At 50.4% G+C, this 24543-nt stretch overlaps 1 protein-coding gene across 1 annotated transcript in view; it reads left to right on the forward strand.

The window, feature by feature from the left end:
- Positions 1–24543, forward strand: part of CACNA1B (calcium voltage-gated channel subunit alpha1 B) — a 437648-nt gene that overhangs the window by 379849 nt on the left and 33256 nt on the right. The window contains exons 37-39 of the mRNA XM_054393221.1: positions 2884–3034; positions 10023–10150; positions 20103–20199. Coding sequence (XP_054249196.1) covers positions 2884–3034; positions 10023–10150; positions 20103–20199 — 376 coding nt within the window. The remainder of the gene's footprint in view (positions 1–2883; positions 3035–10022; positions 10151–20102; positions 20200–24543) is intronic.

Consider the following 24543-nt stretch of genomic DNA (forward strand, 5'->3'; position numbering starts at 1 on the left):
GATGAGGTCTCGGGTGACAGGTTGGACTTTGATGATCCTTGAGGTCTTTTCCAGCCTTATTGATTCTGTGATTCTGTGATTCCACTCAAGACCTCATCCAACCTGGCCTTCAACACCTCCAGGGAAGGGGCATCCGCTGCTGGAGAGGGTCCAGAGGAGGCCAAAACAATGATCAGAGGGATGGAGAACCTCTCCTATGAAGACAAGCTGAAAAAATTGGGGCTGTTCAGCCTGGAGAAGAAAAGGCTCCAGGGAGACCTCAGAGCTGCATTTCAATATCTGAAGGGGACCCACAGGAAGGCTGTGGAGGGACTGTTCAGAAGGGCTGTGGGGATAGGGTGAGGGGCAGTGGTTTGAAACTGGAGCAGGGCAGGTTTGGGCTGTACATTAGGAGGAAGTTCTTCACAATGATGGTGGTGAAATACTGGAACAGGTTGCCCAGGGATGTGGTTGAGGCCCCATCCCTGCAAACATTCAAGATCAGATTTGATGTGACCCTGGGCAGCCTGATCTGGTTGGAGGTGTCCCTGCTGAATGCTTGGTGGTTGCCTGCAGGGGCAGTGAACAAGATGCCCTTTGAGGGTCCCATCCAACCCAATGCAATCTGTGAATCCACAACCTCCCTGGGCCACCTGTTCCAGTGCCTCACCAGAACAGAATTTCCTTCTAATGATTTGCAGTGAAGCTTTTCCTGCTTCCTCCTCCTCCTCAGCACCGAGGGTTGGGCTGGAAGCTCTCCAAGCATGACCTATTTCAACACACCAACATCTTCCCCACAGTGCCACCCAGCACTGTGCCAACCAGCACTGTGCCACCCCACATCAGCTCAGGCAGAACTTTAATATAAGAGAGAAACTCCCTGGATTAACTGAAGCTGACTATGTTTTAAGTGAGAATTCCTTTATTTGGTCATTTTATTTGGGTTTTGGGGTTTTCTTTCCTTGCATCACCACCAAGTTGCCACTTCCCACCTCAATGCCACCTCTGCCTCAGCCTGGAAGTGTCTCCATCTGGGCTCATCCTGCCTGGAAATGAAGCAGTTTGAAGTGATTAAAAAAAAAAAAAAAAAAAAAAAAAAAAAAAAAACACAAAAACATAAAGATCAATGGGAAAGCAACTTTTCCTCTTCAGACCCAGCAAAAATGAAATCCAAGCTCTGCTCAAAGTGGGGCAGGTCTGGGGGAGATGTCACTTACCTTAGGTGTGTGGAGACGTGGAGGTTAATGACCACCCTCAGCCCCCCAGTGCCTGCCAGCCAAGCAGTGCTCTGCTGCTGCTGGTTGCTTGTTAACAGGAGAGCTCCCATGGGATTTGGGTTGCATCATTCCTGTGAAGCCAGACAGAAAGCAGCTAGAAAGCAGCCCTGAAGAGAGGGACTTGGGGGTGCTGGGGGATGAGAAGCTCACCAGGAGCCAGCAGTGAGCACTTGCAGCCCAGAGAGCCAAGCAGAGCCTGGGCTGCAGCAGGAGAAGTGTGGCCAGCAGGGCAGGGAGGGGATTCTCCCCCTCTGCTCCACTCTGCTGAGACCACACCTGGAGTACTGCATCCAGTTCTGGAGCCTCTGTTCCAAGAGGGATCTGGAGGTGCTGGAAGGTGTCCAGAGAAGGGCCATGAGGATGAGCAGAGGGCTGGAGCTGCTCTCTTATGAGGAGAGACTGAGAGAGTTGGGACTGTTCAGTCTGGAGAAGAGAAGGCTCTGAGGAGACCTTCTTGTGGCCTTCCAGTATCTGAAGGAGGCTACAAGAAAGCTGGGGAGGGACTTTTTAGGCTATCAGGGAGTGACAGGACTGGGGGGAATGGAACAAAGCTGGAAGTGGGGAGATTCAGGCTGGATGTGAGGAAGAAGTTGTTGCCCATGAGAGTGGTGAGAGCCTGGAATGGGTTGTCCAGGGAGGTGGTTGAGGCTCCATCCCTGGAGGTGTTTGCAGCCAGGCTGGATGAGGCTCTGGCCAGCCTGATGTGGTGTGAGGTGTCCCTGGGCATGGCAGGGGGGTTGGAACTGGCTGATCCTTGTGCTCCCTTCCAACCCTGACTGATTCTATGATTCTATGAAATGAAATGAGGTCTCTCCAGCTCACAACAGTCAGTTGGCTCAAAGCCCTGAATATTAATCCCCTCAGATGATTATGCAGTCTTGTGTCCAGACATCCTGGTCCATTCTCTGACCCAGGTCACAGAAGGACAGAGGCAGCAAGAGCATAATGGGACAGAGGGGCTGGGCTCATGGGAATGGGACTTCAGGTCAATGCCAGCAGAGTGGAATCTTGCTGTGTAACTGAAGAGTAGCCTGGAAGCTATTTCAGTTTACATTAGAGTCACCTACAGTGATGGGTCCAGCATAGGAAAGACATGGATCTGCTGGAGTGGGATGAAAAGACAGACATGAAGATGATGTGAGTGCTGTGAGGCCAGGCTGAGAGAATTGGGGTTGTTCAGCCTGAAGAAGAGAAGGCTCCAGGGAAACCTTCTGGTGGCCTTTGAGTGCTCAAAGGGGCCAGCTGGAAAGCTGGGGACAGACTTTTGAGCAGGACCTGTTGTGACAGGACAAGGGGGGATGGTTTGAAACTAAAAGAAGGAGATGTAGGCTGGAGAGAAGGAAAAAAATCTGTGGAATGAAGGTGGTGAGGCCCTGTCTCAGCTTGCCCAGGGAGGCTGTGGATGCCCCATCCCTGGAAACAACCCAGGTCAGGTTGTTTGGGGCTCTGAGCAACCTGCTCCAGTTGCTGACTGCAGAGGGGTTGGACTAGATGACCTTGAGGGGTTTCTCCCAACCCAAACCCTTCAGTGATTCTAATGAAATGGTTCATTGGGTGCAGTAATACCACCAGGTCTGTACTGGGTCAGGGGTTGGATAAGCTCACTCTCTGCCCTCCCCACCTGCAGGAGTGCCACAGGGGAAGCCTGGCACGAGATCATGCTGTCCTGCCTGAGCAACAGAGCCTGTGACCCTCTCTCTGGCCTCACCAAGAAAGAGTGTGGCAGTGACTTTGCCTATTTCTACTTCGTGTCCTTCATCTTCCTCTGCTCCTTCCTGGTAAGTCTGTCCTGATTTCTTCCAAACTGAAGAGGATGCTTAGGGGACTTGAGCATCTCCCCTGTGAAGAGAGACTGAGAGCCCTGGGGCTGTTTAGTGTGGAGAAGAGAAGGCTGAGAGGGATCTGATCAATGTCTATCAATAGCTGAGGGGTGGGTGTCAAGGGGAGGGGGCCAGGCTCTTTTGGGTGGTTCACAGTGATAAGCCAAGGAACAATGAGCTCAAACATGAACAGAGAAGATTTCAGCTCAACAGGAGGAGAAACTTTTTTCCAGTGAGGGTGACAGAGCCCTGGAGCAGGCTGCCCAGGGGGGTTGTGGAGTCTCCTTCTCTGGAAAACTTTCAAACCCACCTGGATGCATTCCTGTGCAGACTGCCCTAAGTGACCCTGCTCTGGCAGGGGGGGTGGACCTGATGATCTCTTGAGGCCCCTTCCAACCTCTGATAGACTGTGAGACTGTGAAGGGACCAGTGTGGTTCCCTCACCCCCTGCCCTCCCCTCCCCACCCTACTCTCCCCTCCCCACCCTGCTTGCTTCCTCCTCCTCCTTACCCTTCTTGCTTCCTCCTCCTCCCTAATGATGGTTTATAAAACATGACAAGGCAGCTTCAGAGAACCTTATTTTTCATCCTAGTGATCAAGTCCCTTTAATCCCCAAAGAGATCATTTAGTCATTAGTTGAAAGGCAGGGGGGGTTTATCCTCCTTCTCACGGGAGGGGGGGCTGATACTTGCAACTGAGAATTGATTTGGTTTGTCTTGATTTGCAACACAGGCCTTTGAAGAAGGGGAGTGAGGAGGGCAGGATGGGGGTGGCCAAGGGCTTGCAGCAGGCAGAGGGCTCCATCAGGCTTGTTTGATGCCTCCTGGTTTGTTTTGTTGGTCAAACAAAGGCAGTGATCGTTTTCTTCTGAGGTGGTGCCAGGAAAGCTGCAGGCATGAGAGCAGCCAGAGCTGTGCTGCTTGATTCCTGCCCGTGGCCATCACACAGGGCTGGCTCTGAGCTCTAATAGCTGACAGCCTCTTTCTGATCACTTGGGTGCATAAAAGGCTCCTTGCTCTTGGGGCTTGGTTCACTTTCCAGCACCACTGGGATAGAGGAATGGAAAACCAGAGACAGGGACCCAATTAAACTTCAAGCAGGAGGAGATGAAAGTCCCAGCTCTGAAATGCATCAAAAAGCAACACCTCAAGCCTACAGCTCCTTCCATGGCTTTGCTTTGGGGATGTCAGGTTTGATGCTGTCTGCTGCTCAGCCCTGCCATCATCAGAAACCTTTAACTGGCAGAAGAGGTGCATGTGGTGCTGGGCAGAGACAGAGCAGCTTCAGTGGCCCCTCCTGACACCTTCTGTCCAACTGCTGCCACCCCTGTGACATCCCAGGGTTTATTTCTTCTGAATCTATTAAAAACCATGGAGCCCTGGAAGCTCATCCAAAGTGGATGCTGCATTAATGAGTCCTTCAACACTCTAATTGAAGGGCAACAAGGATGGTGTGAGGTCTGGAGAAAAAGTCTTGTGAGGAACAGCTGAGGGAACTGGGGTTGTTTAACCTGGAGAACAGGAGGCTGAGGGGAGACCTCATTGCTCTCTACAACTACCTGAGAGGAGGATGGAGCCCCATGGGGGTTGGGCTCTTCTCCCTAGTAACAAGTGATAGGATGAGAGGAAACAGCCTCAGGTTGCACCAGGGGAGAGTTAGGTTGGACATTGGAAGAAACTTCTTCACTGAAAGGATTCTCAAACCCTGGAACAGGCTCCCCAAGGAGGTAGTAGAATCCCCATCCATGGAAATATTGAAAAGAGGCAGAGATGTGGTGCTGAGGTTTAGCAGGTTAGAGAATGGTTGGACTGGATGATGGACACTGCAGTCTAAGAAAGATGTGGAGGTGCTGGAGTGGGTACAGAGAAGGGTAATGAAGCTGGTGAGGAGTTTGAACTACAGATCTGGTGAGGAGAGGCTGAGGGAACTGGGACTGATTAGCATGAAAAAGAGAAGGGTGAGAGGTGACCTCATTGCTCTCTGCAGGACCTGAAAGAGGGTTGGAGTGAGGCTGGTGCTGGCCTCTTCTCCTAAGTGACTAACAACAGGACAAGCTGCACCAGGGGAGGTTCAGGTTGGATGTTAGGGAGAACTTCTGTGCTGCAAGAGTGGTCAGCCATTGGAACAGGCTGCCCAGGGAGGTAGTGGAGTCCCCATCACTGGAGGTGTTCAAAAACCAAGTAGATGTGGCAGTTCAGGACATGGTCTGGTGGTCATGGAGGTGTTGGGTAACAAGTTGGACTTGATGCTCTTAGAGGTCTTTCCCAACCTTAATGATTCTATGCTCTTAAAGTTCTCCTCCAACTGAAATAATTCTGTGATTGTCCTTTGTTCACACCCCCAACCCAAGCTCAGACCTCCTCATTGCTATTTTCCAGCACATTACTGTTCCTACAGCTTCTTCTCTAATAAGCCCCAAACAACACCCTCAGACTGACCCTCCCTGGCTCATCTCAGCCATCCCACTCGACAGGTAGCAGCAGAATTGGCAGCTGGAGCACATCTGTGCCAAGCACAGCTTTGTCCCTGAGTCAGTGCTCCCCAAAACCCCCCTTGGGCTACCCCCAGGGCTCCTTGGCAGCGAGAGGGGAGAGCTGTGGAGAGGAGCACAGGCTGCAGACCCAGGCAGCAGAAAGCCAAGCAGCTGGACTGCCACAGGCCAGGGCTTTAACTCTGCTTCCAATGCATCCAGCACTTCACTGCAGTGAAACTTGTGGTTCCCCACAAGAGATGAAAGCATTTCAGAGCCACAGCCTTGCCAGCAGGACAGGTTTCTATGGTTTGTGTGAAGTTCCACCACAGGTTGGAGGGGGATTGGGTAACATGTTTGTTTTTAAAAGTTGTTTCTGGCTCTTTGTGGACATCCAGCTCGATGTAATTTCCCTCCTGTAATTTACACTGTTGCAAGCTATGAATTTAAAAACAAACATGAACTTTAGAAACAGCTGCACTTAAGCAAGGGAAAGCTGTTCCAAGCCATAGCTGGAGCTGGGAGCAATGGAAAGGGGGTTGAAGGTCTGCTGTCCCTGGGTGCTCTGAGGAGTCTGTGGCAGATGTCAGGTACCTGCAGCACAGGGGTGAGCCCTGCTGATGTGGTTACAGTGGCTTGCAGCCTTCCAGCAGCTTATTGAGAGCTGGGCAGGACATCCCTGTCCAGCACTGCATGGTGCACACCACGGAGATCCCAGGGCTGGCCCAGGCTGTGTTGCACACAGACCTTGCAGGCATCAAGAAAGTGAGGTGGCAGAAAGTGCTGGCTTGGTTCCCCAAGGCCAGCAGAGCTGTTTGGTGTAGGGCTGTGTTGGAGCTGACAAATCCTCATGCTCAGCTGCAGGGGTAGAAGCTTCTTTTGCAGCTGAGGCACTTGCAGGGCTGCTGTGTGCTCAGCTCTGTGCTCTACAGCTTGGCCTGAAGACCTTTGGGTGGTGTAAGACAAAGGTGCCCTAGTGTAGGACACTGATAAATTGAATCACAGAACCAACCAGCTTGGAAAAGACCTCAGAGATGATCAAGTCCAACCTTTCACCTAATCCCTAACACCTCCTGACAACTAAACCATGGCTCCAAGTGCCACAGCCAAGGTTTTTTCGAACACCTCCAGGGATGGTGACTCTACCACCTCCCTGGGCAGCACATCCCATGGCCAATTTCTCTTTCTGTGAAGAATTTCTTCCTAACATCCAGCCCAAACCTCCCCTGGCACAGCTTGAGACTGTGTCCTCTTGTTCTGCTGCTGCTTGCCTGGGAGAAGAGCCCAACCCCCTCCTGGCTACAACCTCCCTTCAGGTAGTTGTAGACAGCAATGAGGTCTGCCCTGAGCCTCCTCTTCTCCAGGCTGAACACCCCCAGCTCCCTCAGCCTCTCCTCACAGGGCTGTGCTCCAGACCCCTCCCCAGCTTCGTTGCCCTCCTCTGGACACCTTCCAGTCCCTCAACATCTTTCTTGAACTGAGGAGCCCAGAACTGGACACAGCACTCAAGGTGTGGTCTAACCAGTGCTGAGCACAGGGCAGGATGACTTCCCTGCTCCTGCTGGCCACACATTCCTGATCCAGGGCAGGATGCCATTGGCCTTCTTGGCCAGCTGGGCACACTGCTGGGGGCTGGTTCTGCTCCAAGCTTTCTGTTGGAGTGAGTTCTAAAGAACTGATGGGCAACAGGGGCAAGGGCAATGGACACAAACTGCAACACAAGAAGTTCCACCTAAAGCTGAGGAAAAACCTTCCTGTGAGGGTGCTTGGGCCTTGGAGCAGGCTGCCCAGTGAGGCTGTGGAATCTCCTTCTCTGGAGACTTTCAGGATCCACTTGGACACAGTCCTGGGCAACCTGCTCTGGGTGACTCTGCTTTAGTTGGACTCCCTTCCAGAGGTCCCTTCCAACCCCTACCATTCTGTGATTCTCTAAAGGTCTGGGAAGTCCCTGATCAGCCTTTGGTGGTGACTTAGTGACATGGTGACTCGTTAGGGACTCTGCTTGTCTGTCCTGGTGGCTTCTGCATCCCAGCAAGAGCCAAGACCCCTTCCTCCCTCTCTCTCACACAGGAATATGAATTCTCTAAAACCCCACAAAGCCCAGACCCCACTGTGACTGTCTTTTAACAGCCAGCAGCCCAGCCAGGGATGTCCATAGCCACTTCAGTCCTGCCCATCCCCACACCAGTGCTCCCAGACTGCTTTAACTCCTTGTTCAGCAGCTCAGCCTCCCTACAGAAAGGGACCATGTGCCAGCCAGGTCTTTATCCAGCACAGGAACATCCATTCCCCCCTGCCCTCCTGCTCTTCCATCCTGCTGGCTGCAGCTTGATCTTTTCTCACTGAAATCCTCCTGACTCTTCTGTTGGCTTTAACAAGAGGAGAATATTTATGTGCCAGGAGCATTTGCTGGGCTCTCTGTTAGGCAGTGGCCATTAGGGACAGGAGGTTTTTGTGTGGCCTGCTCCTCATCTTTCTGGGGATCTTTGAAGGTTTGAATTGTTAGCAGTCTAAATGAGGACATTCAGGCTGAAGAATGGGGTGAGGCTTTGTGGTTTGTTTTTTTTTTTCCTAGCTGTTCTTGTCCTGCTGTGCTGGGATATGAAAATGCTGGAAGAGTTTGCATCACCAGCAGCTGCTGCAGCCCATGGGGTGGTGTGGGGTGAAGAAGGGGCAAGGGAAGCAGTGAGGCTCCAGGGTGGGTTATGCTGTATGGCACCACCAGCGATGGGCACATGGCCAAACTGGCCCCAGATGAAAGCCATGGCAAACCTGCAGTGTACCACTGGGGAGGAGGAGGAGGTGACAGCAGAGTCCCCAGGGCTAGGGTCTTGGAATTTATTCTCTGAGGTGTGGCTTCTTCTTGTAGAAACCACAAGCTTGCCAAGGGAAGGATACCTGCTCCCCTTCCAGCTTCCTTTCCTTGTCCTTTTCTTCCCACTTTCTCCTTTTCCTTTTTCTCTTCCTCTCCTCTTCCTCTCCTCTCCTCTTCCTCTCCTTTCCTCTTCCTCTCCTTTCCTCTTCCTCTCCTGTCCTCTTCCTCTCCTTTTCCTTTTTCTCTTCCTCTCCTCTTCCTCTCCTCTCCTCTTCCTCTCCTTTCCTCTTCCTCTCCTTTCCTCTTCCTCTCCTGTCCTCTTCCTCTCCTTTTCCTCTCCTCTTCCTCTCCTCTCCTCTTCCTCTCCTCTCCTCTCCTCTCCTCTTCCTCTCCTCTTCCTCTCCTCTTCCTCTCCTCTTCCTCTCCTCTTCCTCTCCTCTTCCTCCTCTTCCTCTCCTCTTCCTCTCCTCTTCCTCTCCTCTTCCTCTCCTCCCTTCCCAAACCTTCCCTTCCCTTCCCTTCCCTTCCCTTCCCTTCCCTTCCCTTCCCTTCCCTTCCCTTCCCTTCCCTTCCCTTCCCTTCCCTTCCCTTCCCTTCCCTTCCCTTCCCTTCCCTTCCCTTCCCTTCCCTTCCCTTCCCTTCCCTTCCCTTCCCTTCCCTTCCCTCCCCTTCCCTTCCCTTCCCAAACCTTCCCAAACCTTCCCTTCCCTTCCCAAACCTTCCCTTCCCTTCCCAAACCTTCCCTTCCCTTCCCTTCCCTTCCCTTCCCTTCCCTTCCCTTCCCTTCCCTTCCCTTCCCTTCCCTTCCCAAACCTTCCCTTCCCTTCCCTTCCCAAACCTTCCCTTCCCAAACCTTCCCTTCCCTTCCCAAACCTTCCCTTCCCAAACCTTCCCTTCCCAAACCTTCCCTTCCCTTCCCAAACCTTCCCTTCCCAAACCTTCCCTTCCCAAACCTTCCCTTCCCTTCCCTTCCCTTCCCTTCCCTTCCCTTCCCAAACCTTCCCTTCCCTTCCCTTCCCTTCCCAAACCTTCCCTTCCCTTCCCAAACCTTCCCTTCCCTTCCCTTCCCAAACCTTCCCTTCCCAAACCTTCCCTTCCCTTCCCTTCCCTTCCCTTCCCAAACCTTCCCTTCCCTTCCCTTCCCTTCCCAAACCTTCCCTTCCCTTCCCTTCCCAAACCTTCCCTTCCCAAACCTTCCCTTCCCAAACCTTCCCTTCCCTTCCCAAACCTTCCCTTCCCTTCCCAAACCTTCCCTTCCCAAACCTTCCCTTCCCAAACCTTCCCTTCCCAAACCTTCCCTTCCCAAACCTTCCCAAACCTTCCCAAACCTTCCCTTCCCAAACCTTCCCTTCCCTTCCCTTCCCTTCCCAAACCTTCCCTTCCCTTCCCTTCCCTTCCCAAACCTTCCCTTCCCTTCCCAAACCTTCCCTTCCCTTCCCTTCCCTTCCCTTCCCAAACCTTCCCTTCCCTTCCCTTCCCAAACCTTCCCTTCCCAAACCTTCCCTTCCCTTCCCTTCCCTTCCCTTCCCTTCCCTTCCCTTCCCTTCCCTTCCCTTCCCTTCCCTTCCCTTCCCTTCCCTTCCCTTCCCTTCCCTTCCCTTCCCTTCCCTTCCCTTCCCTTCCCTTCCCTCTCTAACTGCTCTCTTGCTCCCTCTCTGCAGATGTTGAACCTCTTTGTGGCTGTGATCATGGACAATTTTGAATACCTGACCAGGGACTCCTCCATCCTCGGCCCCCACCACCTGGACGAGTTCGTCCGAGTCTGGGCTGAGTACGACCCAGCCGCCTGGTACGTGAGGCGGCGCCGCGCGGGGCGGGGTGGGGCGGGGCAGGGCGGGGCGGGGGACACACCTCCTGTGCACCTCCCACTCCTAGAAACACAGCTTCAGATGGGAGTAGAGCTCCCGAAGGCAAACAGCTCCAAAGCCTCGCGGTAACGCTGGTAACGTGCTCCAGCCGCACTCTGCGCTGGGAGAGGATCGAACCTGATGGCGTTCCAAGGACGTTGCCTTCACGCAGACACCAGAGAGCAACCAACGAATCAAGAGAGCAAAACTCCCCTTCCTCCTTCACACACACACACACACACACAGAGCCAAGCAGCAACAGGGTCAGTTCAGGTGGTCTCAGCCCAGAAGCAAAGCTGGTTAGCATTCCCTAAAGGAGCTTTGATTGCCTCCAGTTTCTGCATTCCAGTTTGGAGATCAAAATGTGCTGCACCCCTCTCCGCTGGCAGCACTCTGGGGAGCTGGAGAGGCTCAGCCTCGTTACACCTCAGGGGTGCAGCACTTTAGAACCACAGAACCACCCTGTGCAGACACCTGAGGCCATACAAAGCAGAAGTCTCATTTCCCTCTGCAGCCTGCAGAAGGGATGGACTTGATGGTCTGCAGAGGTCCTTTCCAACCGCTAGCACTCTGTGATTTCTCTCACTTCAGCACTACCCTGTGCAGACACCTGAGGCTATGCAAAGCAGAAGTCTCATTTCCCTCTGCAACCTGCTGAAGGGTTGGACTAGATGACCTCCAAAGGTTCCTTCTAACCCCTAGCATTCTGTGATTTCTCTCACTTTAGAACCACAGAACCACCCTGTGCAGACACCCGAGGCCATACAAAGCAGAAGTCTCATTTCCCTCTGCAACCTTCAGAAGGATTGGACTTGATGGTCTGCAGAGGTCCCTTCTAACCCTTAGAATTCTGTGATTTCTCTCACTTCATCACTACCCTGTGCAGACACCTGAGGCCATTTCCCTCTGCAACCTGCAGAAGGATTGGACTAGATGACCTCCAGAGGTCCTTTCCAACCCCTAGCACTCTGTGATTTCTCTCCCTTTAGAACCACAGAACCAGCCTGTGCAGACACCTGAGGCCATACAAAGCAGAAATCCCATTTCCCTCTGCAACCTGCAGAAGGGTTGGACCAGATGACCTCCAGAGGTCCCTTCCAACCCCTAGCATTCTTTGATTTCCAAGGTGCTCTCTCTCCCATAGAAGGAGATGCTGGACCCCACAGTTTTGCATCTGAGTCAGATTCCCCATTTGTTTTCAGCCACCTGTGAGGCAGCAGGGAGTGACTTGATGGTTCTCAGTGTAGAATCTTAGAATGCTAGGGGTTGCAAGGGACCACATGAGGCAAGTTTGCTGAAAATATGCAATGTTTAAGCAGACTTTTTTCATCAAACCTAAGTGTCTTGATCTTGGAAGCCTCCTTCTAATGACATCAAATTGCAGAAGGGAATTTTCTGTTCTTCCAAATAATCCTTTAGCTTGCAGTTGGACTTGCAGTTGAAACCTAAGCCGTGTGGAATAAGAAGCAAGTGCAATCAGCCTGGACTTGGGAGCATTTCAGGTCTCAGGGAACCTCTGATTAAATGCTCCTGAGTGTGTTGAAGCAGGAAATGGTTTTCTCACAACCAGAGGCTGAGGTGTTTGGTTTTAGGGGTTTATCTCTTTGCTTTTCTTATCCAAAGATGCTGGCAGGGAGAACTTGTACCTGGGCTTGAGCACCACAGCAGGGAGGGAGGGACCCTGTGCTGGGAAGCCCCAAGAGCCACTGCTGAGGATTTTAAAGGAATTTTTGGGGAACAGCTCATGACCAGTGGTCACTACTAGAAGTGACCCCAGTGCAATGCTTTTCTCCATTGCCACTGCACAACAGTGCTGGTGACTCTGTTGTTTCCTTTTCCAGATGCTCTGAGGTACAGGTCCCAGTTACTCCCTTGCTATTCTGCAGCTTGGGAACTTGCCTGTTGGGAGACTTTTTCTTATTTAAACCTTACTAATTTACTTTCCTCCCTGTGAGTTACTCTGCAGTGAATCTCCTCTGTGTTTGCAAGGAAGCTGCCTCCAACCTTCCCACTCTTTTTTTTTTTTTTTAATTTCCCTTCAGCAGAGAGAGCTGCAGAGACCATTTGTATAATCAGCATCACCGACTCCCTGCTAGGATGCAATTAAACTGCTTTAAAAAAAACCCTCAGTGAAACTGATTGAGGCTAACTTCCCATGTAAACCTCTCCCAGAATGAGTGCATTGCTCTGAACTGTGTGTGATTTTTAACCAGCTCAGGGCCATCCCCACCAGGAGCCTGCCCATACACTGCACACATAGCCACAGCTTGTCATCTCCAAGCAGATTTTTCAGTCCCACGTGCTCTGTAGCACAGACAAGTCCTTTGTGAGGATTTGGCAGGCAGTAAATAGCTTCTTTTTTTTTTTTCCCCCCCATTTCTTTGTTCAAATGCAGTCCTGTCTCTTACCACTAGAAAATCTCCATGAGACTGAAAGCCTGGGAGTGCCTGTTCCCTCCTTCAGAAATAGTCTTGGCCCTGATAGCATCCACAGGAGGAGTAACACACCTGCAAGGGGGGAAAAAAGAAAAAGTCAATGTGCTTTGGAAATGTTGGTGTGGTCAGGAATGTTCCACCCAGGACAGGCACAAGCACTGAGCTGACAGAAAGCTTTGCTCACTCTGAGTGCAGAGGTTGCATTCTGTGAGTCCCTCGGGGGCCAAACCTTTTCACTTCTGGAGCTGTTCCTACACAACCTGTCAGATATTAAGCTCCTGATGCTGTTTTTCTCTAACCTTTCCCCCATTTGGCTCTGGTGTGAAGCTATTGATGTTGGCAGTGTGACCAGGGGCAGAAGGACGAATCAAAGAGCAGCTGAGCCATGATGCTCGAGGCTGGATCCTAAAACATGTGCCTGTGGATTTTTTTTTTCCCCATCTGTGAAGGGTTCCACTGAAAACCCTTCTGCTGCCAGAAGTGGGACTAACATTTCCATCCTTGAAAAGCAATCTGAAATCCATGCACAATTTAAGGGCTTTTCACCACTTAGGCTGAACTTGTGTGAAGCTCTGGACATGGTGTTTCCCACTAGCTACCACCCAGCTGAGCTTCACTTGTCCCTTAAAGTATGATCCCAACACTACAGCCCACCTGGATCTGGAGACACAGGGCTTTGGAGGACCCATTTTCCATCCAGCTCTTTGTTCCACTAGTGGGGCAAACTCAGTGAGAGAAAACATTGGTCCAGTTTTTGTTTCCCATGCCAAGCATCTCCTTTTAGATGCTCCCTCCCTGGAGGTATTCAAGGCCAGGTTGGATGAGGCCTTGAGCAGCCAAGTCTAGTCAAGAGTGGGAGCAACCTGCTCTAGTGGGAGGTGTCCCTGCCCATGGCAGGGGGGGGTGGAACTGGATGATCCTTGAGGTCCCTTCCAACCCTGACAATTCTGTAATTCTAAGAGGTGTCCCTGCCCGTGGCAGGGAGGTTGGAATAGATGATCTCTGAGGTCCTTTCCAACCTGAGCCATTCTGTCATTCTATGCTTCCAGCTCCCAGTATAGCCATGGCTAGGGGAATGGGAAATGACCCCCACAGCATAACTCACAACACATTACAAGACATCTCCAGGCAGTTTTCTCTTATGCTTAGATGCAGGTGAGCTGCTTCCTGCTCCCATCTGTCACTAAATGCTTGCCTCTCTCAAGGTCTATTGCTCTTAAATAGGTAACATTTGAACCAGAGGCTTGATCTGTGTGTCTTCACTCACCTTTTCCCAACATCTCCTGTAGTTTTGTTCCCAAATCCAACTTTCCATAACCTTTTCTGGGGAAAAAACACTCAAGAGGAACAACCCCCCCCACCCCCCACACAAACCAGTAGCTAGGAGCAGGAAAAGTGGTGGATTTGGGGGTGGCACAAGCCTTGGGTTCATGGAAAAAGAGAGAGAAGTAAAGCACACACAGGGGTTTGGTCCATGGCTGGGGGTTGACTAGCAAAGGAATGAAATCTCCAGTAGCTGAAGGGATCCTACAGGAAGGCTGGAAAGGGACTTTTCATGAGGGTGTCTAGAGACAGGACAAGGGGGAATGGTTTGAAGCTGAGGGAGAGCAGAGTTAGACTGGATCTTAGGGAGAAGTTCTTCAGTAGGAGGGTGGTGAGACTCTGGAATAGATTGCCCAGAGTGGTTGTGGATGCCCTCTCCCTGGAAGTGTTCAGGATCAGGTTGGATGAGGCCCTGAGCAACCTGGGCTAGTGGAAGGTGTCCCTGCCCATGGCAGGGGTTTGGAACTGGATGATCTCTAAGGTCCCTTCCAACCCAAACCATTCAGTGAATCTGTGAGTGACAATCCTGGGTTTAAGGATGAAGAGAAAAAAAGAAAAAAGAAGAAGGAGAAGGAGAAGGAGAAGGAGAAGGAGAAGGAGAAGGAGAAGGAGGAAAAGGAGAAGGAGAAGGAGAAGGAGAAGGAGAAGGAGAAGGAGAAGGAGAAGGAGGAAAAGGAGAAGGAGGAAAAGGACAAGGAGAAGGAGGGGAAGGGAAAGGGAAAGGGAAAGAAAAAAAAGAAAGAAAAAAGAAAAATAAAAAAAAAAGAAAAAGAAAAAGAAAAAGAAAAAGAAAAAGAAAAAGAAAAAGAAAAAGAAAAAGAAAAAGAAAAAGAAAAAGAAAAAGAAAAAGAAAAAGAAAAAAGAAAATAAGAAAAAGAGAAAAAGAAAAAAGAAAAAGAGAAAAAGAGAAAAAGAGAAAAAGAAAGAGGAAAAAAGAAAAAGAAAAAAGAAAAAGAAAAAGAAAAAGAAAAAGAAAAAGAAAAAGAAAAAGAAAAAGAAAAATTGGATTTCTATGAGCTTTAACTTGCTCAAGATATATAAAGTGAACACCTCTTCATCTCTCTCATAGCCCTCTTTCCAGTGCATACCTTTTAGAGATACTGCAAATGTTGGTGTTGCCATCCCATTCCCATTAGTTCCCAAGAGGGGAGATGCTACTGGCAGCACCTTCAGCAGTCAGGAGGAGGTGCAGGAGCTCCCAGGGGAGAGCTTGTTCTTAGCTCTCTGAGATAAAGAGGTGTTGAACAGGGTGCTGGCCTGCAGAAAAAAGGAGGCTCAGGGGAGACCTTCTTGCTCTCTACAACTCCCTGAAAGGATGTTGTAGAGAGGTGAGGATTTGATCTGTTCAACCAAGTAGCAGGTGGTAGGAGAAGAGGAAATGGCCTCAAGTTGTGGTGGGGAGGAAGTTTAGGTTGGATATTAGGAAGAATTTCTTCACTGAAAGGATTCTCAGGCATTAGAATAGGCTGCCTGGGGCAGTGATGGAGTCTCCATCCCTGGAGGTGTTTCAGAGTTGTGCAGACATAGTGCTTAGGGTTGTGGTTGAGTCAAGGACTTGCCAGGGTTGGGCTAATGATTGGACTCCAAGATCTTCAAGGTCTTGTCCAATGTGGTCACTTCTCACAGCTTGGAGTAACCTGGTCTAGGTGTCCCTGTCCACGGCAGGGGGATTGGAACTGGATGATCTTTAAGATCTCTTCCAAGCCACATAATTTGGTGATCCTATGATGTAAACAAACAAGCCCCAGACAGATTTAAACAACCTGGGGAAGGATCCCTGTTTGACATAAGATGTCATGGTTTGCTTACATGCACCACATCTGCTGCTTTTCAAGCATTCCATGGACTCTTGAGCTCAGGGAACTTGCTCAGATGTATTCTTCTACATGCTGATTATACCAAAAAAAAAGAAAGAAGAAGGAAGAAAGAAGAAAAAAAAAAGAAAAAAGAAAAAAAGAAAAAAAGAAAAAAGAAAAAAAAGAAAAAAGAAAAAAAAGAAAAAAGAAAAAAAAGAAAAAAGAAAAAAGAAAAAAAAGAAAAAAGAAAAAAGAAAAAAGAAAAAAGAAAAAAAAGAAAAAAAAGAAAAAAGAAAAAAGAAAAAAGAAAAAAAAAAAAAAAAAAAAAAGAAAAAAGAAAAAAAACAAAAAACAAAAAACAAAAAAGAAAAAACAAAAAACAAAAAAGAAAAAAGAAAAAAGAAAAAAGAAAAAAGAAAAAAGAAAAAAGAAAAAAGAAAAAAGAAAAAAGAAAAAAGAACATTCTAGAATTCAGTAAACTTCTTGACTTAGTTAAACCAATCTGGTTTTTATAACCACCATTAGGCCTGCAGCCAAGACTTGCACAGTTCCATTTGGTCTGTTTCTGAATTAATGGCTTTAGAGTCGACTGGGAAGGTTTGGAATAGACCTTAATTTGTTGGGCTTTGGGTTTTCTTTTTTCACATCCAAAAAAAAAAAACAACCAAAAAAGACAGGCAGTCAGATTGAAGGAGGTTAGTCCAAAATAATCTTTTATATAAGCCACCAAAATAAACACAGTGAAGCCAAGCCACCCCATTGTGGTTTTTCCTCCTTCAGAGGTTGATTTGAAGTTCAGCTCAGCTCCTTTTGCACATGAGTTGGTTACTTCCAAAAGAAAAAAAAAGATGAAGAAATCTAATCCTGCTGTTAAATTAGCTGAAAATATCATTAGGAGTTAATGAGACTGACCATAAAGCTACCTAGAAGCTCTGATTTCACCTCCTGGTAATGAACGTTGGCTTTTCCTAGGGCCAATGGTCCAAGGCAGCTCTGGAGGTGGCAGTTCTGGGCTGCCAGCAAATTGCTTCTTGCCTGTGAAGCAGAATACAGCCCTGCTGGGGTTATGTAGGTGGAAGGTAAAGGTTCCCAAGCCCTTTTGAACCAGCTGATCTGAATCCCAGTAATAACCCAAGAAATAGGCTGTTTGTGTGCTGCAGGAACTGGCTTTGTTGGGCTGCTGCAGCACCTGGGGGGTGGGGAGGGGCTGGCTGTAGGCAGATGCTCAGGAAGAGGGAAGCAAAACATCAGTGATGAAGGCAACCACCTGCGGTGGCTGGAAAGCCTTGAGCATGGCACTGGAGCTGGGGGGGTCACAGAAGAGAATCCAAGGAAGAAAGCTTTGGAGAAGTCTTAGAGCAGCCTTCCAGTACCTGAAGAGGGCTGCAAGAAAGCTGGGGAGGGACTTGTAGTGACAGGATGAGGAGCAATGGATTGAAGCTTGAGGAGGTGAGATTTAGACTAGGGGTTAGGAAGAAATTCTTTATAGAGTGAAGGTGGGGAGACACTGGAACAGGTTGCCCAGGGAGGCTGTGGATGTCCCCTCCATGGAGGTGTTAAAGACAAGGTGGGATGAGGCCTTGAGTAACCTTGGCTGGTGGGAGGTGTCCTTACCTATGGCAGGGGGTTGGAGCTGGATGATCTCCAAGTCCCTTCCAACCCAAAGCATTCTATGCATCCATGCAGGTTTATGCTGAGCAGTTGGAAGTTCTCTCTCTGTTGAAGTGCCTCCTTCATTGCAAGCCCAGTTGCTTGCAAGAACTGGGCCAGACTAACCTTGCTTTTCAGCTTGTTTGGCCCTTCCAGCTTCTCCTGTTTGCCTGGGGGGAGAGCTGTCCCCTGTGGGTTGCTGCTGCCATAACCTCTGATGTTTTCTTTCCAGTTGCCGGATTCATTATAAGGATATGTACAATTTGTTACGTGTAATTGCTCCACCCCTGGGCCTAGGGAAGAAGTGCCCTCATAGGGTGGCATACAAGGTTTGGAACTTCAGAGACTCCCTCCAGCATTTTCAGTTCTGGTTTTTGTTTCTTTCTCCCCCCCCACCCCCTTCCCCCTCCAAGTGCAAGTGCAAACAGTACAGAAAAGAAACTGTAATGTAACTAACCCCTTGCCTGGAACCAGGAATGATTGACTGACTGCCTCCTTTCCCTCCATGCATCTCTTCCCTGACTACTCCCACACCCCAGCTGGCTGGAGACAGGCAGCTTTATGAGACAGTGAACCCTCCAGCTTCCATCCTGCCAGGTCTAGGTGGGAAGTGTTGGCTGGGGAAAAGCAGCACAGCATCTGAGCTCTCTCTCTATATATACACCCCAGAGAGAAGTGTCACCCCCAGCCTTCTCAGGGAACAGCAAGTCCATTTTGGTGGGGCTTCATGGCATTGTATCTCCAGTTGAATGACCAACACTTCAACCCTTCCCTTTCCTGAGCTGGAAAGGCATTGATCTGGGTGCTGGTTAAGTGGGCAGTGGAGGGGGACGGTTACCAAGGCTGGGGAGAGATGAAGGGAAGAGCCTTCTGACAGTGCAACAGCAAGAGATTGCCTTGGGAGAGAAATTTCCTCTCTATGGTGGGCATCCAGTGAAACCTCCAGCCTCCTGGCACAGGACACTGTGCTTGGGAGCTGAGGTGGGGAGCTAAGGACAGCTTTAGCTAAGAAATCAGCACAGAGTGACACTGAGCTTCAGTGGGGTCCCAGTGGGGCATTTTCTTGAAGCCAATGCATAGAGAGCAGAAGACGGAGAGGTGGAAGCAGCCAACACAGACCTTGCTTTTCTCTTTCACTCCAGCCCAGGGGTCTCCCACACCTGATTCAGAGTTAACAGGCATTGCAGAGAAGATCTCAGAGCCTGAGCCTCCAGCCCTGGAGCTGGGGCAGAAGAGAGAAGCCGAGGGGGAGCCATTGGCTGCAATTACAGTCTGTGTCTCTCAGCAGCCCTTAAATTAGCTCTGGGCTGTAAACCCCGGGTGGTATTTTAGCTGTGTTAGTTACCAAGGACAGGAATAGAAGGGCTGGCTTGGTAGGTTCCTTCCACCCCCTCCTGCAGCAGTGCCTGCCAGAGGAGCTGAGCCTCATATGTTAGGGCAGGGGGCTGGCATGTGGCTGCCTTCCTCTGAGGCTGTAGAGAAAGGGGTCAGGCCTTGGTTTCCCTCCTAGTATAGTGGAGGTGACAATATTGTCCTGCTTTGCCAGGGGTGACACACTGCAATATCTGTAGGTCTCCTCAGGTGACAGGCAGCCCAGGTTTGCACTGTGTAAGCAGCAGACAGCTCACTGGGAAAACACAAGGAGATTGTCACAGTCCTGCTCCCGGTCCCAGCAGTCAGGAAAAGGCAAAGGAGAACTTCCTTGCTGTTTCTGCACCCCTTGCTCCTCAGGGCAGGATTTTCTTTCCCACCAATGTGCATTGAAGGGAGATGCCATCAGCAGTGGTCTGGTCTGAGGGCCTTTTCCCCAGTCCCTGCAATTCCCAGTTCATGCCAACACACAGGACAGGCAGCTGCCTGTGCTGCTGGAGGCAGCCAGTGGATGTTGGCTTGATGAAAGAGGAGTCCTATCAAATGTGAGGGACAAACAGGTCCCCATTCCACTACCTTCTTGTGAATGGAGTGCTGAGGTCTGGTTTGATGAAACCTGAACTGGGGCCAAAGAAGTTCAGGCTGGCTGAGGCACCCTGGGCTTGCAGTCAGAGCAGTGCCAGCCTGTCCCCTGAGCAAACACACCAGGAATGGCTTTTTGCTTCTCTGGGAGCCCACCAGCCCTGCAAACCCAGCTCTTTGCTCACTGCAGGAAAGCTGAGGATGTTCTCTGAGCCCCATCTCTCCCTGTCCCATAACTCTGCCTCCCAGCTCCCCCTGGCATGGTGAAAGCAGCCTCTGGATTGACTGGTCTGGGGGGTGAGAAGGGAAAGCTCCCCTTCACCCCTGCACAGAGCCAGCCAACCCCTCCCCTCACCCTGTCCCGCCCTCCCCCCTGCAGAGACATCAATCATTCCCCAGAGGGACCCGGGGCGCAGCTCTGGCCACCCCTGCAGCCAGGAGGAGACGTTGGGCTTGAACCACAGCAACGGAAGCGGAGAACCTTCCCTCTGTCCCCACCTCCCGCTTCTGGTTTCCTCCTCCCGAGAAATCTGATTAACCGGATCTCTGTTTTCTTGTCTGCTTCCCCTTCTCCCCTTCTCTCCCCTCCTTTTCATTTGCTCCATTGTGTTGCCTTTCCCCCCACCCCTCCTCCATCCCTACCCTGATTTTTCTCTCCCACCCCCTCCCCTGACCCGCTCTGGTTTGGTTTCTGTGTCCTCCTGCCGCTGTCGCCTCTCCCTCCCTTTGACTCCAAGCGGGCGCATCAGTTACACAGACATGTATGAGATGCTGAGACACATGTCCCCACCTCTAGGCCTGGGAAAGAAATGCCCTGCTCGTGTTGCCTACAAGGTAGACCAACTCCCCCCCATCTCCCCTGGAAACTCTGCCAACCCACCAGCTTCTTTGTGCCGTGGCTGAAGCAGGGGCTGGGTTTCTTGTGGCATTAGTGTTGTTCTCCTGGACTTCTCTGATGCTTTCTCTGCTTTCCCAAGCAGATTGGAGTTTGGATTCTTCTGCTTTTCTTCTTTTTTTTTTTTTCCTTTTTTTTTTTTTTCTTTTTTTAATTACTATTTTAAAACCCATTTTACTTTCTGGTCTTTGAAACTATGGCACATCAGTTTGTCTTTCTGACTATGTGGCTGCTCCTCTCTCAGTGTTGCTTTCTCTCTCTCTCTTCTCTCTCATTCTGCTTCCATTTAGGCTAATTTAGGGAGGGAGGGTGTTAATGAGCGAATTGCCCCTCCAGGATGATCCCCATTTATCTTCCTACAGCTCTTTGACTGTCTGCTCTCACTAGCTCTTCAGTAGTAAGTTGTTGTGGGGTTTTTTTCCTCCCCCTTTTAATTAGATTGGAGTAATTAGAGTAGGCAGTACTGTAGGAGTTAGCAAGCTATTAAACAGAGGCAACACCAGAAGGGCTCCTTAAATACTCTCGTGAAAGAAATTACTTTAACAGCAAACATTTAAGGCAGTGAGATGAAGAAATCCCTCAAATTTATTGTTTATTCTGAAAAAACTTTTTAATTGAACCACTACCAGAACAACAACAACAAAATAATAGTAATAATAAAAATGCTTTGCAGCCAAGAAGCTGCTGGCTGCTGCCTTCCAGCCTCTGCTAGCTCGGGTAGACAGCTGTGAAATCACAGAGCAGACCCAGACCCCACCAGGTAGAGCCATGCTGCTCTCCCAGCATGGACATCTGCATCTGCAAGGATGATTCCTTGGAAACTCTTAGCACTGAACCCCAGAGTTTGGGAGGGAGATGTTTCTCAGCAGCATTTGGCACTGGTGTGACTGAGTGATCACCAAACCCAACAGTGTCACTTCAGCCACCACCAAGCCTGATTACTGCAGCCCACTGTGCCATGGATCCAACTCACAACAGCCCCTCCAACAGTGCTTCTTTTGTCACTGAGATCTTGTGAAAGGAAGATTTTGTGAAGAGATTCATGCTAACCCCAAACCTAGAGCTGTCTTGATCCAGCAAGAAGTGGTTATGGCTTCCTACAAGATTTTGCCTCAGTGTGTTAGGATCTTGGCACCAGTCTCTTAGTGTTCCCCAGTGATAGGACAAGGGGCAACAGGCACAAACTGGAACCCAGGAGGTTCTCTCTGAACAGGAGGAGAAAATTCTTTGGTGTGAGGGTGCTGGAGGCCTGGAGCAGGCTGCCCAGAGAGGTTGTGGAGTCTCCTTCTCAGGAGGGATTTCAGCCCCACCTGGCCATTGTGATCCTGGGCAAGCTGCTGTGAGTGCCCTGCTTTAGCAGGGGGGTTGGACTGGATGGTTTCCAGAGGTCCATTCCAACCCTCACCATGCTGGGATTCTGGGATTTAAAGAGGAAATTAGCCATCACCTAAAAGCTGGTCAGTCAGATCTCTTTTCTGCATCCCTTTTGAATTGTTTCAGGCTGCTGTGGTTCTGCTTTAAAAGCACATCTCTGTTATGAGCAATTTGTAACCAAGCCTGAGAAACCTGCCTGCCTCAAAATGCCACCTCACATCTGCAGACAGATAAACAGCTCTAGAGAGGCACCGATTCTGCACAGAAATGCAGTGGTTTTAAAGAAGTCAGTGGCTCATTTTAGCACCTTTTGTTTCCTGGGGGAGTGGGGAGAGGGGGTTGGAACTGGATGGTCTTTAAGGCCCCTTCCAACCCAAACCATTCCATGACTCTATGAACATGGAGCTGCTGACAGCCCAGCAGTAGGTGGTTTGCAGCTGGGCAACCAGATCTGCTCTTTGGCCACACAAATGTCCCAGAAGCATAAAGTTCTCCTTTCCCTCAACCCCCGGGTCTTGTACAGTTAAAAAAGGAAGAATATAAGAGGGGTTTTAAAAAGAAGGGGGGACAAAAAGGTCCTGTGTCAAAGCAGGCATCTTCAAGAAGCCTTTTGGCTGACTCCCATAGTGTGGCATCTCTGTGCCTCTATCTGACTGTGCCCAAATGCTGCCCAGGAGGCTCTCCCTGGGCAGAGCCACTGCAGATGTGCCTTCCTGAGCCTGCCTTTTCCCTGCCTCTTTGCTGGCATCTCCTTTTGATTTGTCTTCCCAGAACAAACCCCACAGCCCTCAGGCACATGGGGATGGTTTCTATTTCAAAAATACAGACTCCTGATTTTTTTTTTTTCCCCTAAAGGTGTCTAATTTAATTTTTATTCAGCTACTAAGAAACCTCCAGAAGGTGCCTGTGTGTGACTGCACCCTAGGGGGAGATGGGTTCAAGTAGATTGAACATCAGATTGCTCTGAGCTTGGAGGTGATCAGCCTCATTCTGCAGGGCAGAATCATGGATTGCAGACCAGATCTGAGCTTCTCCCATGGTGCAAGGCTGCAGCTTGGGTGGAGCCCCTGATGAAACTAAACCCTACAAGGAGTCAGTACCAGTTTTCCTTCCTTCCCTCCCTCCTCCTCCTCCTCCTCAGAACAGCTCCTCCATGCAGACAGACTGGTGTTGAACATCTTGGATATTAGGAACAATTTCTTTCCAGGCTGCCAAGGGAGGAGGTGGTGGAGTCCTCATCCCTGGAGGTGTTCAGGAAACATGTGGCCATGGCACTTTGGGCCATGGTTTAGTGGCCATGCTGGTGTTGGGTTGATGGTTGGACTGGATGATCTCAGAGGGCTTTTCCCACCAAGACAATCCTATGATTCTGTCTTCCCTCAGATGATGGCTACATGTTGGTCATGCCCCCCCCCCTCTGCCCTACACCCTTTGGTGTCCCCCACCCCAGTGCCACTTGCTGGCCTCCCACAGCTGATGGGACACTTGGGGAGGAGAGTGCAGCCCATCAGCCACACACCCCTCCAGGCAGAGCCAGCCTGTGGAGGGACAACCACCCCTTGTCCTGCAGCTGTTGCTCAGTCAGCACTGACAGCAACCAGGGCTTTGTCTCTGCCTTGATTTCCCTCCCTTCTTCCCTCTGCCCCCCATGATTTTTTTAGAAGCCTTTACTCTTCTGTCTGGCAGAAGCTCTTTTGCCCCATGTCCACCCTTTTTCTTTCCATAGCTCCTTTCCCTGTCCTCTCTGCCAAGGTTTTGTGTGGTTTCCCCTTCGTCTTTGTGTTGCCTTCTCCGTATCCGTGCACCCTGTCGTTGTGTTTGGCTTTTCCCCTCTTTGCAGCCTCCTTGGCTGCTGTCTCTTCCTTTCTGCTGTTTTCTGGTTCCTCATTCTCAACTGTTCTCCTTGGTCAGCACGACACCAGCCCCTGTAGTACTGTGCCTGTGGCTTGCTGCTTGCCTGGAGGTGCATGCGTGGGGTCCTCCTGCTGTGCTGCTCGGGCACTGGGAGAGCTCTGTCCTGCACTGGGGAGGGGAGGGAGGAAAAGGATGAAGGAAACAAATTGTAAAGTATCTTCTCCCTAGTCAAGTGAAAAGAGGGAAGCATGTGTTGACTTTGGTGCCTTCAGCTTTGCTGGCTGGTCCATTTTGAGGTGAGGGTGGTGGTGTTTCTTCACTCCGTTTAGTTGTGTGGTGAGACTTGGAGGCCTCTCAGACTCAGCTGGTCCTGGGGTGTCCTGGGTCTCTCTCTGCTGTTCAGGAGCAGAGTGGCAGCCAGCTTTGGAGGCACCTGGAGTCACTCCTTCCTTTGCCTCACAGAGCTTTGTGTGCTTCATGAAAAGGGGGGGAAGGAAACACACCTGGCACTGCTAAATCCCTCTGGCACTACACTGCCAATGAGATGATTGTCCCCCAGTGCTGGGTACTGGTGAGGTCACACCTTGAGTACTGGGTTCAGTTTTGGGGCCCTCACTGGAAGAAGGATGTTGAGGTGCTGGAATGTGTCCAGGGAAGAGCAACAAAGCTGGGGAAGGGTCTGAAGAACAGGGCTGGTGAGGAGCAGCTGAGGGAGCTGGGGGTGTTTAGTGTGGAGGAAAGGAGGCTGAAGGGAGACCTCATTGCTCTCTACAACTGAGGAGGTTGGAGTGAGGTGGAGGTTGGTTTCTTCTCCCAAGGAACAAGTGATAGGACATGAGAAAATGGCCTCAAGCTGCAGCAGGGGAGGTTTAGCTTGGATATTAGAAGAAACTTCTTCCCTGGAAGGTTTCTCAAACCCTGGAACAGGCTCCCCAGGGAGGTGGTGGAAGCCCATCCCTAGAGGGGTGTCAAAGCGGTGTAGATGTGGTGCTGAGGGATGTGGTTCAGTGGTGACCTGGCACTGGTGGGTTCATGGTTGGACTTGATGATCTGAA

The sequence above is a fragment of the Indicator indicator genome, chromosome 28 (assembly GCF_027791375.1).
Source record: "Indicator indicator isolate 239-I01 chromosome 28, UM_Iind_1.1, whole genome shotgun sequence".
NCBI classification, from domain to species: Eukaryota; Metazoa; Chordata; class Aves; order Piciformes; family Indicatoridae; genus Indicator; species Indicator indicator.